The 18,182-nt window shown below is 41.2% G+C and overlaps 1 protein-coding gene and 1 pseudogene across 2 annotated transcripts; one reads left to right on the top strand and one right to left on the bottom strand.

The window, feature by feature from the left end:
• Window positions 1-105: 105 nt before the first annotated feature.
• Window positions 106-1,509, bottom strand: ptrh2 (peptidyl-tRNA hydrolase 2). 2 transcript variants are annotated; one of them, XM_037468543.2, is made up of 2 exons: window positions 1,401-1,509; window positions 106-746 (listed from the first exon to the last, which is right to left on the bottom strand). In XM_037468543.2, the coding sequence occupies exon 2, from the start codon at window positions 734-736 to the stop codon at window positions 221-223; it is 516 nt and encodes a 171-aa protein (XP_037324440.1). In that variant the 5' UTR covers window positions 737-746; window positions 1,401-1,509; the 3' UTR covers window positions 106-220. The 2 variants fall into 2 exon arrangements, with proteins under 2 accessions (XP_037324440.1, XP_037324441.1); XM_037468544.2 differs by having other exon boundaries at window positions 1,405-1,474.
• A 2,822-nt stretch (window positions 1,510-4,331) lies between these two features.
• The window catches only part of LOC119215591 (vacuole membrane protein 1-like), a 46,373-nt pseudogene continuing 32,522 nt past the window's right edge, over window positions 4,332-18,182 (top strand).

Here is an 18,182-nt window from a genome sequence, read left to right as displayed (position 1 = left end):
GAGTTTAGGGTTTAACTCAGTTTGTTAAACCTACTTGAAACTGACCCCAGCTCACAACTGATGTTTTGAGCAACTCCTGGGAAATTTTGCTTTGAAGTCAAACTGTCGGGAAAAAAAATGTTTTTATTGTGATGGGATCAACAATAGACATCCATTCCTTGCATTCAAGAGTCAACAAAAAACAAGCTAACCATGTCAAGCATTACATTTTAGCCTAAAACTAGTAGAGTTTCAAGTCTCCAGTGACTTTGTCAATCAGATCGGCGGGTCCAGGACCGACACCGAGCACAGTGCGCGATCCGGGCGCGATTTGAGTTCTTCCTGCGTCCTGAATTAGGCTGATAGGAAGCCCCAACTCTTTGGCATGGCCCAGCAGATCGATCAGGGTGTCCTCATCAGGGGCCTTAACCACCACCTTGGGCTGGCCGCAGTATTCCCACTGTTTGAGAAGCTCGGGGTTCCTGCGTTGAACCTGCTTGTAAGCTGATACAGCAGCGTGTGAGCACTGGGCAGCGACCTTCCCTTTACCCATCTTCAGGTCATTTCGGACCACTAGTACCATCTTGAACTCGCCTCCTTCTCCCATCACACTAGCCTCACCAGTGCCGTTCCCCAGGGCTCCAATCAGGTTTTTGGAGGTCGTGCCCAAGCGAGCACGAAGGTGCCAGCCAAGCAGGAGCCCACAGCCCAGTCCTGCTACTGCACCCAGGCCCAATGGACCACATGCCAAGTCCATGGTGTTAAGCCTGCAAAAAGGGAGTACAGAAAGAATTGGTCTTTGAATGTCTCATCGGCACCTATAAACTTTTCTGATTTGATCACTTTCTTCCTTTAGTTGTCTTCTGCGCAAATTCAGAATTCAAGGTGAACCTTTAAAGTTTTTTAGAACTTTTAAATTGGAATTTGTACAAATTATGATATTGTTCACACGATATACCTTGACAACAATCCTAAAATATACCGTTTAGTAAGTGACGGATATTATTAGGCCAAGTAACGTTATATCGTTTAACAATTGTAAATGAGTAACGTTAAAACTTTATTTACTGATGGTAACATTTGTTTGCACATTTGTTTTCTAAATACCTCACATATATAGGAGATTTGACTTAATTGTTCGGTATGTTTTTTTTAAATTATAAACTAACGTTGACTACAACGTCGTGTGCTAACAAGCCAACGTTAGCTAACGTTAATTAACTTTGAGTTGCCTAAGTTAACGTTAGTTCTATTGAAGTTAGCTTCCGAGCTGGAAGAGACCGCTTCCTCTCCAAAAACCCTTAAGTACAATACACATCACTTGGCAAACCAAATAACATTCAGTTGATATATCATTCCACGGAAGCGCCAAACAGCATTTAGCACACAGGCTACATGGCAAACAACGTCTCATTTCATACCTACTGGTTTGTTCAACGTGACAACCGCGTAATGAATGCCGCTTCGTCTCATTTTTTTGTCGCTTGGTGATGACGTAATGACGCCAATACTACCCTATAACCTTTCAGAATAAAATATAAATAACTTTTCTTTTTAATTCTCCTTCTTCACTTTAATAAAGCTGGTAAGAAGAGACTACACACGAAAAAATGTTGGAAAAAAAGGTTTGATCATCATCATCCACAATGGAAGTGTGAAATTAGAATCAGATAGATAGTAAAATGTGTTGTAACGTTATTCTCTGATTCGGCAAAGCCATTTGAATAACAACTTTAACGTAAGTATTTCACGAAGTTTGAATAATTCATGTTTGTACAGCTACAGGAAAGCTCACACCTTGCTATGTCCTCCATGAAAAGGTGTCCTATGCAGACGCAGTCCCTCCACCAGAGGACAGCATCAGACTAAGGATGTGATATATTTTACAGTAAGAGCTCTTTTTTGTGCCACCCAACCACAGATGAATCTATTTGATCAATAAATACATGTGCCGTCCTCTCTGTTTACTTTTTGTGTTACATCTCAATGCCGCCACTCGCTGAGTGTTTAATGTTACACTGAAATGAATTGGGGCTGATTCCCATCAGCGTAAATGCTGACTGATGGAGAGAGTTCATAGAGGTTCAATACAAATTGGGTCCACCTGCATGTATTCAAGGGGTTGTGTAGTAAATACACCTGTATTTAGAAAGCTTCAATGTTTTGTCAGTCAGTGGCAAAAACCTAACCAATCAAAAAAAACAATTACAATATAGCACAGCTGTAAATAGCATGCAAAAAGAAGACCAGTGAAGGAGGCCATGTACCAAGAGATATGTCTCAACCATGAAGGAGTCCGCCAAACTGAATTACTGGGTTATTTTCAAATGCTGTTAAATAATGTATTCAAATCTTTTTCCATCACAACCAGTGAAAATATAACTCAGTCATTATGATTTACTCTCCCTGTCTTCTGCTCATCTGCTTTGAAGGTCATCTGTGATTCTAACTGAGGTCCGTCAGAAATCAGATGAAACATAAAAAGTGCAACGAGGTCACACAAACGCTTACACATTATACAGTATGTAGCACAGAGCTCGACTGTGTTGACATACTTCTTCTAATCACGGTCATGGGATGGTAATTAAGTTTTTGACCAAGAACTGATATTTAAAGATGCAGCTACTAATATGATATTTTGAATTTTTCTAATTTCTACGTTTGATGGCAAACAGGAGCAGTCTCCTCAGCTTGTCATTCTCTTTTTTTTTTGCACAAAACTAAGAATGGAACCAGGCAAATAAATTGACGCTACTTAAGTTGGAAGCTATTTATATACGATCAGCTTTGATCTTAAAGTCCTGTTTGCATTCAATATTTAGTTATGTGGTCAAACAAATCGGTTTATTTGTTGTTTAATATGGCACTACTGACCTAAATGAGATGATCAACGCCACTGAAACATATATTAACCCCCCTGTCATTTCTAATCTCTACTCATTGTTCCCTTCTCAAGGGCACCTCACTCTCCCTACTCAAAGCTTTCCCCGTTGGATTCAACACTAACGTTTAGACCAACACTGCCTCCTACTGAGCAAAGCACAGAACTACAGGCCCCTAAAACTCCATTGAAATGTAATATATTTTCACAATTCCTTTCTAAATTCATAGTTTCAAATGTTTATTTTTGCAGCAACGTTTCTAATATATCTGAGACACCGAATAGTTATCTTATTTAATGTGTCAAGAGTACAAAAGACAAAAATATATGTATAAAATGTTTTTTCCTTTAAAAGCCACATTTATGTTACTACGTGGAGTTCATCTTTTCCGTATGTCAAATTGTGAGATGAAACTAACATAGTATTCTTTACAACACACCAGTGTGTGATATTCAGTGTGAGCATAGATTGGGTGCAGTATACACGGTTAAACACAATACACAAACAGATCCGGCCTAAAGATAGCGTGCTGCATATGTTCTGTCATGCTGCTGTAAACTGAGACGACCGCCTAATGCCAGCTGGCTGAGAGGCGACATCGCAAAGACGTTTTCTTGTTCTCACGAGTATTTGGTGTTATGGAAGAGCGTTGACTAATTTGGGATAGAGACTGAACTGAATGTAAAAGTCGAATTAATCCCGTAAGACTATATTGCTTTAAAAAAAAAAGACTGTTCAAGTCTGTTTGTCATGTGGAAAGGACTTTCTTTTATTACTTGATGCTCCTCATGCACAAAATACTAAATTATCTCACAGCAGTGCTACAGGTGATTAACTGATAGCTGACCTCTGGGCAGCCTCCAAAGGTTACACAAGCCTATAAGTTTTGCACTTTAATGTATTAAGTATGTATATTGTTATAGAAGACAAAGAAAGCCCGGTCCCCTTGAGAGTTACTCTTAGTAAAGACAAAGTCCAAAGTGATAAAGTCCAAATCGACAGTCTATCAATAAAGTTGGATGTTTTTTATTAGCAGTCAGACACATCTTCCACCACTCAGAGTTATGAAACCCATTTCTCCCTCCGATAAACAAGGTGATGCTGTTACTCAAGCAGGGCAATGAGGTCTTCTGTCTCTAGTTATGACCTGAAAAACATGATGTCCTGAGGTTGTTGTTTGTTTCAATTGGGAAATGAACAGAGCTCTCTTTGCCCAAATCTATTCACTCTCTGTGCGAAACCTACTGAGGCCTGAGAAGTGTTAGAAGTGAGTTCCAGGAAAGTGATCCACTTATTTATAGACCTTTAATTAGAATGGCCCTCTGGAGGTTTTACCAGTCAAATGATGAAATCTCCCCCCCCCTTTCCGTGTCTCTCTCCTTCCAGCCTGCTGTCCCCACCCCCCCTGAAACTCTGTTTCAGTCCTTGATCCCGCACTGGCCCCCTCCTTTACCACACCCTGCTCTCAAGTTATGATGCACTTCATGGGTAGCCTACTCTTGTCCTACATTGCCACTGGGTCTCCATCATAGCTTTCCAAGTCGTACGTTGGGTGAAGCATCAGCTGAACGGTGAGTTTATTTTCTCTGCATAATGCACGCAATAAACTGTTATATTATAGACCTCCTTTGTTGTTTACATGTTCTGAATTAAAAGTCTCTATAGTGCACTGTTATCTCTCTTTGCAATGTGAAAATTGATTTGATCCGCAGCATATCCAATTCCTCATCCAGAAGTGCGTGTTGAGTTTCTCATTGTCCCTGGCACAAGAGTTTCTCAACAGGTCTGGGTTGTTTTTGTAGAAACGATTGCGCAATCAAGTGCTGGATCAGTGCCACTGTGTTTCACACATCATGCAGGGTTGCAATGAAAGTGTTTACTACTGTAGGTTCTGATTGTGTATAATGAATAGTTTGGATCAAAACCCTAATGAATAATTTTGTGTAGAATTAAATACTTGTACATAAGCCTCTAAGGTGCACCAAATCTCAGAATAAGTGTTGCTTACGGAATATTATACATTGACACACTTTGTTGAGGGCTTTTATGAGATAATCTATGGTTCATGTTGACACAGTTTGTGCTTTCAGAGCATTCTGCCAGAGAGGTCTTATTTCAACCCAAACATAACCAAGTCAAGTTTGTTGCCTGATGGTAAAGAGATTTCTGGCAGAACATCCTAGAGGGAAACCTTTCCCATGTGCTTCCAGTCGGAGTGCGTGCGTTCAAAGTTTTGGATGTGTGATGAAAGGCTTTTGTTTGTGGTGCCCCGAGAAAACCCAAACTGTGAGAGATCTCCAAATGCCTTACAGCTTAATTGTCTGGGAAGATTTTTCATTTTGCTCTGTGTGACACTTCAGTTGCTCCAATCAGACTCAGCCATGCTATTCAGTGTATTTGCCCAAAAGGGCTGCACACTAAACCAAAATATACTGGACCCACCAAGTGGTATTCAACCTTTTCAGGTGTCAGGTCCCGCAGCAAGATACCATTTTATGGAAATGACATGTTAGTGTCGGTCCCCCTGGCAGACCCACGTTAATACACAGGATAGACGGATTAAACGTTCCATGAGAGGGAAAAGATAGAGTGAGTGTGTGTGTGTGTGCGTGTGAGGCTCTGACAACACTACCAGATGGTGAACTGCATACCTCCGTGTTGGAGTTCCCGTCTCAACGCTCACTGACAGATTCCAGAGAAACCTGCGGCTCCGTGCCGAGACACTGCACATATGCTTTTAGACATGTTTGTGAATCTGTGTGAATTTCCTATGAAATTCTTCAATATGGTTTCCTCCCAACATGTTACCGTTCCTTCCTAGTGTTTTTTCACAAGAAGGTCCCGTGTTCCAAACCTCCCAGCGACTTGTATGTGACTCGCTTGCCCAATCTCTCTGCGCCCCATGTTGCCTCCTGCCACTCACCCCCCCGGGGAAAAGCGGCATGCAAGATGACTGAACGTTCCTTCTGCTGTGAGCCATTTGATTAATAATCAATGAATAGATTACGGATCCAGTGTACACACCTCAAATGAAACAAGACTTGCTCCAAGTGTCAACATCAATGCTTTTCGTTACTCGTCCGGTCACTGCAGGAGCAGGTGAACGCCAGGCTGCTGCGTGGGAGTGTGTTCGGACACGCTGAAGTGCAGTGGTTTGGAGGCGGCGTCTGTTGATGTTGCTTCGTGTGAGAGTCTGTGTTTGCTTTGGGCTTGCATCCGTGTCTGACTGGCGCGCACTGTGCACGGTACGGTGCGCGCGTAACTCAGTGTTAAAAGGCCCGTCTCTTGTTTCAGCAGAACTCCTTCCTGGTCAATGAGATGGCAGAGTGCGAGGCAGCAGGCGAACTCTCTCAGAGGCACCTCGGTGTCACGGAACAACAAAATGCCGAGCTGATGGGTAAAGATAGAAGATTTCTAAAATACAGCTGACAGATGAACTTAAGAAAGTGTTTAATAATTCTTATGTTGTCAGTGAATGTGCACAGAAATCCCCCTGTAAGAGTTGTTTTGTTGTATATGCGTAATTGTTATTTGTGCGTGATGTTGCCTACGCTGTGCTGCTAGACTCGAGTCTGTTTGAGGATGGGAGTCAACAGAGGAACAGGCAGGAGCATGAAGACGTTGTGTTATGGAAGAAACCTCTGGTCACAATCCACTACTTTACTCTGGAACTGCTCGTCACCCTGAGAGACTGGCTGTGCAGGTGAGGCCGAGGGCGTCAAAATCACCGCTCTGTTTCTGAATGCATGCTCCTTGTGCTCTCCATATCATGAATGAATGCATTTTGTTAAAATTAAAATGTATCCTCCAATTTGGGGAGAGAGAGAGAGAGAGAGAGAGAGAGGGATATTTGGTTTTTTTCTTATCTTTTTATGCCTCAGTGGAAATTTGACAAATTTGAAGAACTAAGTGGCTGATTACATTTTAAGCTGTAATGCCTTTGTTTAGTTGGACTTATAAATTAAAATAAAAACTGTCCACAATCACAAAATGCATATCTGACTGTGAAATCACCATTATAATATTATATTTATAGAGGTGCTCGGGCTTCCTGTCAATTGCTATCGTACACTTGCCACAAGCTGTACCTCGCACACACGCACGAAAGCAGATGCAGGCGTATATAATCAGTCATGAGGTGACCTTGAGGGCCTCCGTGCTATCAACCCAGAAGCCCTTCTCCCTCAGAGTTTAGTCTTCATTCAGATACTTAATGGAGCTTCTAATGCAGCTCTAATGATTTGTTTTTCCCCCCCTCATAACAAATAAACCTCACTGCTAGTAGAGCTGTCGTGGTCTTTCCACCTCACTGACTGATGTCACCTTTCTCACAAAAGCAACAGCTAGAGTTTGACGTCAGATTCCCCGAGCTGCACAACGTGTCCTTTACACACTGAACAGTCTTTGTTGACACAAAGGGCCTAGAAGAAGGTCAGAGTATACGCTCGGGGAGGCCTACGTGGTTAAGTGTGGGAGGACAACGTGTTTATTTTCTAAACTACAAGAGGATGTGGTGAGCCGCAAGCACCACGAGTGGTGCTCTGACAGAGAGAAGCTGCTGTTCACCAACACTCAGAGAACATGTTGTAACTGCTGCTGCAGGCGGGTGTATGGGACCCCACTACTGATAGGGTAGGGGCATGTATACTCATATATACAGTATATACACAATAGAAGTCTGATACAATTGGTGCTGCCTATTAGTGAAGGGTTTATAGACATAAACAATCCCAGGAGGAACACTATTACATGACAGGCTATAGTCATCAACAGTCAACTTTGGTACTAACATTTAGTACCAAGTATAGAGACGTTTATTTGCATGTAGAGCAGCGGTGTGAACCGATACGCGGATGGGAGAGTCAGTAGGTGGGCGACAGGTGGGGGGGGGGCTGTCCACAATTAGCCATGGTGTCGGTCATGATGAGGCTAGTGAAGGCTCTCAGCACACCGGTAAGTTCATTACGGAGGGAATCATTCTTGTGACCTTTTGTCTGAAAGCTAACGTTACATTATCAACGTGGCTACAGCTAACGTTAGCTAACGTTTGGCTGATAGGCATAACATCGGTTTTACAACACAGTGTTAGCTGGCTAATGTTGGGTTAGCAAGTATTTAAAAGTCCCCAATTTAAAACCTTTTCAAGAAAAGTCTGTTACATACGAAATGTTAGCAGAAATAGGACACAAACAAGGTTATAACCTAACGTGAATTAGCACTCAGGGTCCCTAGCTTGTTTTTTGGCCCTCTGCTCCGAAAATGGCACCATGATAAAAATAACTAACGTTACTTTGTCTATCTCTCTGACATCTCTGTTCGGTCAGGATAAAGGGGAAGCTCTGTGAGTTATCTGGTGTGTAAACATGTTATTGGTGAAGAAATAAATCATTATAACATAAAGAAAACTCATTTTGAGAATGGCCCGGAAACGTTCAAAGTTCTATCAAACATGGAAATTCATAATTAATGCTAATCCTTGATTCACCATCAGTCATTGTCTCAACCAATTTGACCCATTGCCCAAGTGTATTTCCTATATGACTGTTATTGATTATAATTGTATCTTATTGGACATGTTGCTTCCGAATCCCTTTCCTCTCAGTGACACTGCCTCTCTCCTCATCTTGTTTTCAACTGCTCTCACACTTTGGCCTCCCTACTCCCCATCTCCCTCCTAGTCTTTTGTACCATTCACCTCTGCATTTTGTCATTTTCCACTTTCCCTTTCTTTGTCTCCTTCTCCTAGGCTTAGGCAGCAAAAACAGACTGTGTTTGGCCTGCTGGTCCTGCTTATCCTCCTCTTCATTGCATACTCTATTGAAGGAACACACCAGAAGGTGAGTGAACACTATAGTTATTTCCCATAGTACATCATAACCATATTTCCGGGGGCTGTTGAGAGTCACCATCTAAACGGAGGTCCTGCATGTTGGGCTGACATAAATCATAAAGCTTGTGTCATGAGGGCGGGCATGAATCAATCATTTGTCTTTCTGTGCTTGGGCAAGGCACAAGCAGCACCAGCACTGCTAAGGTTGAAAACTTTATTGCAGTCCTTTTACTATTATAAGTACGATAATGGTGCGTTTGTCCCAAATAGTTATGGCCTCAGACTGATTGTGATTTGTACCACAGGTACATATGTGCACATGAACTTCCTGCAAAGGCCTGTTTTACCTGCTAATTGTGTGTGTGCACAGGACAAACTACTGCAGCTGTGGCTGTAAACACACACAGTTATTTTCCACTGTACTAGTTGTACATTTTCTGACACGTGTTGTAGTATTTTGAAAAGTTTCTTCTTGATAAACAGGGTACACATAACAATTGGAACTTCCCAGCAAAGAGTGGGTGTTTTTGTTTTGATGGGTTTTCTGGGAAATGGAGTCTTCGGTCCGAGCCTCCCCCATTCCCCACCAACCCCTCAGTCCCCTCCCTTCTTCCCAGTAATCTACACACAGCATGTTTCCTCCTGAAAATGACCTGCTGTGGCTCAAAGGAGGAGGTGCAAACTGAGTGATAGACGGAGTGATAGTGGTAGATATAGGGGAGGAAGGAGAGCATATAAAGAAAGGGAGATCTTGGCTTGTCTTACTTAACTAGTAGTGTTTTACACAACTAAAAGAACACCAAAAAGAGTGCTGTCCCTTTGTCAGTGTGCTGAACCCGGCTACCCTACAGCCCTCTAAACTCAACAACAACTCTGTTTCTAAAGCTCTCACTCTCTTCCTCTCTCTCTCTTTCTCTAACACTCCCTTGCCCTCACCCACCCTTTTAAGTGGCCTCTGTTCTCTGTTGTGCACACTTTCACTCTTGTACCTTGTCTCATTCCCATCTCTTTCCCTCCCCTCTTCTCTCGGTGACCCCCCCTCCCCTTGTTTTCCTCACACTCTGCATGTGTCTCTGCCATGTGGTTAACTGTCCCTCTTTCTGGCCTCTGTGCAGTATGTGCGCTACATTGAGAAGAAGACCCTGTGGTGCTCCTATTGGGTCGGCCTGGGCATCCTGTCCTCGGTGGGTCTCGGCACCGGCCTCCACACCTTCCTTCTTTACCTGGTAAGAACATTATTTCTTGTGACTCCATAATAATTTGCCTTCCACTTTTTGCAGTGCAGTTATTTACTTGCCTTAGCATGTTTATGATGGTGCTCAAACCTAGCGGATGGTGGTGGTGCAGTGACGCAGGTCCCAAAAGCCTGTGTTTATGCTGTTGTCGGGTCGTTGCTAAGGCTTTAATAAGGGCACCGTTGAAAGCTTTTGGGGCTCTTTCGGCATTTGCACATGCATACGTGAGTTAGTATGGGTTTGTGCATTTCAGAGAGTGGGGGAAGATGAATAGACACTGTGGTAGGCGCACTGTTTTGACAGGCAGTCTAGGAACAATCGCACTCCCTGAACCCTCTGACTGAGCGCACATGAGGATAAACCCAGCCCCCCCCCTGCTTTCTGAGTTCTTTCTCCTTCCTTTCTCCCCGCTCTTCTGCTCCCCACTGTGTTGCTCACTCTCACTTTCCGTTCTCTTACTCCTTCTCCTTTTTATTTCCCTCCTCTGCGTACAGTCCCCCTTTGGCCCACCCCCACACCCCTTCCCTTCCCCTTCTTTTTTTCTGGTTTTACACATACTCTTGTCAGCTTTTGAGTGTTTTTTGCTGGGTTTTGAGCGTGGGAAGGTTTTCTTGGTCTCTACTGCTGATCAGATCGGGGTCCTGAAACATCTCCTTGTCTTCACTGCTCTCAGTACATCTGTCATCAGGGAGTCCACTGTAACTCTAACCCAGTGGAGCGGAACTGGAAACTTGCTGTTTTTGAAAAACCAAAGTCTGGCGCTCCCAAATGTAATTTGAGAGTATATTTTGCTACTCGCTTCCATTGTGACCAACTCACTTGTTTATGAGCTTTCAATGTAGGATATCACCATCTAGTGAGCATTGCTGCTACTGCAGGTTGTGGTGTCATTGGGTTCATGACAGAACTTGGTGCTCTTTCCAGGAGCGGCTGTTGTGCATTTTTTCATTGACCTGGACTGATATTTCTTTTTAAAGGGCCGATACTTGTGTAGTTTTTTGGGAGGGATTTGAGCTATTAATAGCCTTCATGATGTTTTGGTGTTACTATACAAAATATGTTTTTCAAAACTTAACCTTATGCATGTTTTTGTTTTTTTCGGGGGGTTTTAAATATCACTTTTAAGTATTACTTAATGGACCACTTAAAGGGTAAAAATGCTTTTGATACTGCATTTAGACTATGAGACAGACTGTAATCTATTGATGGCATTCCAGCTTGTCCACGTTCAGAACAAAAATCGTCTGTGTTCATTGAGGATAATTCATTACTTTCAATATGTTAAATACTGGCTGATTGTCATTTTAAAATAAAAGTGCAGCCTGTGGTTGGCCTTATTTATAACTCTAACTATATATGTTTTATATAAGGAGCCCAGTCTGATCTAGCATCTAAATCCTCTCTAAAGGACAGAACTGACCTCAGCAATTTCCAATTACACATCATCTTTTTTTGTGGATCCTTGTTATAATGGTAGGGAAAACACTGGTAATTGAAATAGATCAAATGCACCCACACAAGGCTTGAACTTTCTGGTAAAAGCGACCTCCCTGTCGATAAGACTTAATAATATGGTCAAAATAAGAACTAAAGTATGTCTTGATGTTTAACCAGCTCTTAACTTTGATTAACCCTCGTGTCAACATTTGGAAACAACACTTTCACGGTTTGTCCGTGCATCACTAGAGACATATTTCAGCTAAGGGGCAAAGTACCACAATTCACTTTTATTTCACTTTTATTTCACGGCTAGTTTCAAATTGTGTGAAACACTTTCATTGCATCTTCCTGACAATGAGACGCAGAGCTCTAACCACCAGTAAATTAGACAATTACTTCACTGTCAGCAAATGAATAGCGACAGTTTAGATAATCAATTCATTTTTAAGCATTATCAAAGTTGGTTTAACAAAAATGTCTTTGTCTTCGTTGATAGTGAACAGACTTCATTGTGGTTTGGTTTTTCCAATAAAACAAGACTGATGAGGTCACCCTGGGCTCTTTTTCAATTTTGCTTCTATTTTTGAAATTTTCCAGACCAAATGGCAAATTGTGAAAGTAATCTAAAACTGAATAGATATTAACACTGATTATCAGTTGCCGTCATACCGTTTTTTTTTTTGTTAACCATAATAATCTTTTGCTGCAGCAGACGTTTGTAACTAAGCTGGTTCATTACTATTAACAGCCAGTAGAGGGTACCAGTGGTTTGAAGATGTGGATTAACCAGTTCAGACAAGTTCACAGCATACTTAAAATACATGTAGTATCATTCAATCAATACAAAGTATCAATATTTGTATTTACATAAAAGCTACAGTTGTTTGTACAATTTATTGTTAATATGGGAAATTAAAAAGAGCCTGCCATATATATATATATATATTGTTAGCATTGTGAACCATAAAACTACTCCAGTTTTTCGATTTAACATTACATCAGAAGCTCTTTATTTGTAATTGCCATATTTTTGTGGCATTTCCATCTTTCGCCCAATAGTGTTAACTTCATTCAATCGAGCAACGCTACACGCAAGGTTTTGTTTTTTAACAGGTGTTACTATGTTCATGTGTGGACACATGAACGTCTGCACATGAACATAGTAACAGCACACATCCGTAAGGGTTGGCGGGAAGCTGTAAACATTGTCTTATGAGACTACTGCAGAGCCAGTAACATGCCAACCGTCCCAGTCAATGAAACCAGAGCAGAAGTGGCAGCTCTCCTGTTCCCTGACATGGGGAATTGCTGCGCTGTGTCTATTGTCTGCGTTTGTGTCCCGCTGGGACTGCGGGAAATCATTGTCCACAGTCAGGACTGGTTATTGGAGAAAGATAAATCATTGCAACTCAGGCGTGGAGAATAAGACGAAAAAAGAAAACTTCTTGGCACACAATCAAGTGTATTTTATCCAGCTGCTCTGAGGGGAGGAGGTCGTGGGTGGGTACTTACAGGCCATAAAAACAATAGAATCATGCCGGAGCACTTGAGTAATCACATTTCTGATTTCTGGGTTGTAGAGGATCAGTGCGCACTGAGGGTCTTGCACCTGCACATGCATTGGTCATAATGATGGTAAAAATTACAAATATGAGTGGCAATAGCTTTTGTCTCCACCTATATATATTGTTTTTCTGCCCTTCAAAAATCCTCCTCTCACTGAGAAGGGGTTACCAATGCGTGAGAGTCTTGGGAAACTTGGGAATGCTGTAAATTTTTCAGAGCTCATTAGAGTCCACCACCATTAAATTATTTTCAGTAATGGCTGTTGCCATTGAGTCGTTATTGGCAGCATGAACAGTGTTGTGCTGAATGTTAAATCGGCAGCAACAAAGAATTAAAGTAATTAGGATAGAAGCTGCGCACTTTGCTGTTTACGTAAGAACAACTCGGGTAGTCTTGTTTTCTGTCCGATTCTTTATTCTCTTTCTGGAAGCATGCTTTTTGGCAGCCAGAAAGAAAACTGCCGTCCTATGGGAATACAAACCATGTTTTAGCATGTTTATAACTGTTGATTTACAGTGCCCTGACTTTTGAAAAAATAAACTTGCAACTTATCTAAATAGTGAAACACTATCGTTTTCTCTTTTCTGTTTTTTTTGGTTTGTTAAATTATAGGTTGCCGAGGAGGTTTTTTGAGAATATACAGATTCACCTCTGCAAACCCCCTAAAATGAAGTTTTGGCTATTGGCAATTACCAGGTGCTCAGCTTTAATTGGCCCAAACTATCACCGTTAAGTGCTCAGCAGGCTGGGAGAGTCTACTTTAAAAACACTGCTGCTGAGGTTCTTAAAGTTCTCCCGCTCAAATGCTGTTACACAGTTAACACACACGCATAGTCTCACAAGAACACGTGGGTGAGGGAAACTCGTTCACAGAATGTTGAACAAAAGGCTGATGTGTGTGTGTGTGTGTGTGTGTGTGTGTGGTACACTACCTCTCACTCACCTGACCCTTGTGGGGTTTTTATAGTGACAAACCTTGCTACAACCCGTGAAGCAAACAATGGGGCACCTTCATGTTCACATCAACGAGCAGCTTTGTTTGAATTGTGACTCACACACAGTTGAGCCGGTCTGTGTGACCTGTACTAAATGTTCTATAACTCATACGCGTCGCCTGACACGTGTTGATAAGAGAGTTGTTTATGACCATAGAGATGATTATGCTCCCGGTTGGCTCCTCAGGAAGTGTTGAATTTACTCTGATGGTTGTTGATTTATGGTATATATAAACATTATTGATTCACAACTATCTTGACTTTGTTGTAAACCCTGTCTGTAACAAACGTGACTTAACATAGCACCGACGCTCCTTTGTCTACCACATGGAGAATTGATACCTCGCATGCATGTCATAAGTGACACATCAAGATCCTATTCGGTTTCTTTTAAAAGCTATTTTGAGTCGCCACTGGCTGGAAGTAACGGATCTCTCGCTTTAACTTCCACACGTCTTAAATTCAATCTGTAAATTCCTTTTTAACTACATCGAGATAGTATGTCAGAACTCTCGCTTGGATTTGATGCTCCAACTACTGAATTGCTCATATTACTAACGAGCTATAAAGATATGTTGGTTTGGAATTTTACACTAGTAGGTTATAGATCCGCAGCTGGGTGGGAGGGGAATTGAACTTGCATTTTTTTAATGTGAACTTGGTTTAGCTAAAATAATCCCACGTCAATCTGTAGTCTTTCAACTGTAGAATTGAACAGTGGTTCAATTCTACATTTGAAAAAGGATGAAACACACTTTTTCATTGTGTGGGAACTCAAATGAAAGATATTTATGTATCGTAAAGTCGTATTTATGTATAAAATATTACAATCAGTCAAATGCTGACAGAAGTGTTGCTCAAATTAATGATTGTATTTAGCATTTTTGTCTGAAGTAGAAACCCTAATAAAAACAGTTTTTCAAAGACATAATATGATGTCTTCAAAAGGTATGAATAAGTTGTTTAATCGACCATGATACATAACAACACAAATGCTTTCATCTTTGACTTTAAAATAATTCATCTTCTTCCACATAAAGCTGGAGGCATAGATTTTCTGCACAAAATGTTACCCACTCATCTTTACCAAACTCGATGAATGCCAGAGAGATGTGTACATGGGAGTTGTGTGTGTGTGTGTGTGTGTGTGTGTGTGTGTGTGTGTGTGGTGTTTCTAATGGCATCTAAATGTTGACTGTCCCACCTCAGCCATCCGAGGCACGCGCCTGTCTGTCTCTGCAGGCCGCAGGAGTCCTGTTTATACCAAGTACAATAACCATTTCATCTGAAAGACATTCACTCAGAAACACACACACTAACACTCACATACAGCCCACAGGAAGCACATCCCGGGCCAAAGCTGGCTTAGTGTGTAGCCAGTCTGGACTGGCACTTACCATTCTGCCAGAACAAGCGCAGCCTGATCAGACACAACTAGAGGCACCCTGAGAGACTGCGAGTGTTAAGGTTATATGAAGCCGAGTTTTGTTATGAAATTCGACTATAAAGGTCACACAAGGCTTTTCTGTTCCCAAGGCTTTTACACAGCATCGGGAGGGTCGGTGTTGGGGTTGCTGCCTTAGCCCCAATTAGCCCCTCCAGTCGTTATTGTTGACCAAATTAAACATGCAATGAAGCAATGTACACCTATTGCACATTTTCTATACTTCATAGCATCATTCAACTTTAACACAAAGTTCTTTAACACCATTTTTAATTTGTTGAAATTTTAAATGAATATTTCCATAGCCATTGAGATGGAGAATGTAAATAATTGTTATCATAGTCTTAAAATGTTCAGTGTCGTATATAAAACTTGTATTTCTATTGCGTAGTGTCATTGTTATTTGCACACATATTAGGGTGGGAGTGAAAACCTGGGCAACAAACTTGAGGAAGGACGGGGCTTTTTACGTTTAAAATTCATCATTCATTATCTTCACTTAAATATATTTGAAAGAAAGTTTCCAAAAACAGTAAATTTCTAGCGATGTACCGCTATAAACTCAAATAACAACGTCGGGTATCTGTGACTGTGGGGCCAATCTATGCAATTAAATTATTTATACATACCCACTGGATTCCTAATTCCTGTTTTAAGTTGTGACCCATCTTATACAACATTAAAATTGTTTGCACTACCGGAATGTATTTCCTTATTGTACCAAGTTGCTGGTTTACAATTTACAACCAGAACAATATGAAACATTTACATTTGTGCCTTCATTTGTTACGTTGACTGTATTGGTATAGAATAAGTCTATTGGGGGAATCCCTAATATTACAAAAACAAGAAATTAAACGGGGCAGCCAGATTCCAAGTGTGAATTCGTTGCTTTTAATCGTGAGGTCCGAGCAGATGCAGCCCATAATCGTCCCTGTCACCAGCCATGGCATGTTCTCTGCTTGTTGGTTCATCGTTGCAATTGAAGCCTCAAACCAGCCATTGGTTGTTTTTTTGTTTTTTTGGCAAAGATAACCATAAACAGACGAGTTGCCAGTGACCAAGACCACCGGACGGTCCAGTCATTAACAGGTCGCTGTGGTTGTCAAAAGCCATATAAGCTAATTAGACATGGTCCGGCTGGCATAACCTGTAAACCGCTCCTCACAGTGGGAAACTGGGCCGCAGGCGGAGAGTGTTCGGTACCACGAAGCCCTGGTCAGGAACTCTGAGGGCGGTAAGAGGATGCAAGACGTAGGCCAGTGATGGAGCTGAGACAGAGAGGAGGGAGAAGTGGGTGGTTAAAAAACTACACATACACACACTGACTGTGAGATGCATTTGACGGGCTGGTCCAAATTATTTGAAAGTGAATTTATATTTACTGTTCAAGTTTAGGACTATCGGAGGTAAATTTGGTTCCAATATGTAGAACAAGTTTCTGAATAAATCAGATTTCTTTTTATCAGTAATCAGTAAATTTCTCAGTAAAAACACTCGAATATGCATGTTGTACTAAACCTATAGTTACATATCAATGTAAAATAAGAATAAAACATAGATAACATGAAACAGGTGATCTTTTCCTATGTTTTCTTGAGGAGCTACAAAACGTGACTGTATCATTATTAATGGCTTTAGGCCCATGTGTAATTTTCAAAAGCAAGTCATTAAAAAGCATACACGTTTTAACAAAATTGTTTAATGTATTTCCTAATCAAATAATACCTTATCACATCAATAAATAATTGCTATATTCATATGTATGTCACTGACTACCTGCTGGCACAATGACCCCAAACTGGCGGTAAGAATTTGTATTGTATCTTCTGTGCACACATAATGCTCCTGTTCACTAATAGCGGGGAAACTCAGGGTATCTTTCACTAAAGACCCACAGATATGGGATTAGTGTTATAGAGGCAAACCGGGAATAACATTTTACTTTGCTCTTCAGTTGTTTAATTTATTGTTCCGTAAAACATTTAAACCTTCACGACATTCCACATAACCACTCACTGGCTAACTTTTTAACAGGCCGTCTAATGGGCTCTGGGTCTCGTTGTGGCTTTCATTTGCCATGTCAGTGATAACATGTACCTCTCATTCGTTAAAAAACCTACACCGTGGAACACAAGAATGTTGTTTAAATACGTGAGTAAAATTACAGGAGGACCAGAGAGGTGGTGAAGATATATTTTTAACACAGACACACAGAGTTATATTTTATTATCACATTCGATTTGAGTTTCAGGGTCTGTGCCGATGTAATCACATCCACAAGTGGGGATCCCACTCCCCCAAGTGTTGGCCCTGTCAGCACCAATGGATATTTTAGAGGATCATTCAAAAAATGTCAACATTTGCAAAATCTCAAATCAAACACAGTTAGGATTTGGAAAAGTGCAATAGTTATTTTAGTATGCAAATCCTAACCACTACTTTGTTTATAGTAAACGGTAAACAACGTATGAGAATGAACAATGGTTTCTCTCAGAGAAGGAAAAAATACTTCCTCCTTTTTTTTCCCAGGTATAATTTGTTATCTATGCCTTTGTGTACGTGTGTCCCTAAAGTCAAACACAACCTGAGACAGTGCGGCTACTTGAATGTTGTGAGTAGTGAGTCACCGGTACAACACAAGATGACTGGGTTTTTGTATAAGCTGAGTAGCAGTGACACAGCGATAGACAGAAAAAGAAGGGGAGGTGGGGCGGGCTCTTGGAGTCACGCAAAGCTCTCTGTCGGCAGGCTGTTTGTGTGTATTTGGTAAACCTGAGATGGACTTTAAAGGTGTGAGCAAGATGAATA

This window comes from Pungitius pungitius, chromosome 16 (assembly GCF_949316345.1).
Source record: "Pungitius pungitius chromosome 16, fPunPun2.1, whole genome shotgun sequence".
Taxonomy (NCBI): Eukaryota; Metazoa; Chordata; class Actinopteri; order Perciformes; family Gasterosteidae; genus Pungitius; species Pungitius pungitius.
The sequence above is the reverse complement of the archived record's forward strand: the minus strand, read 5'-3'. Positions and strand labels throughout refer to the sequence as shown.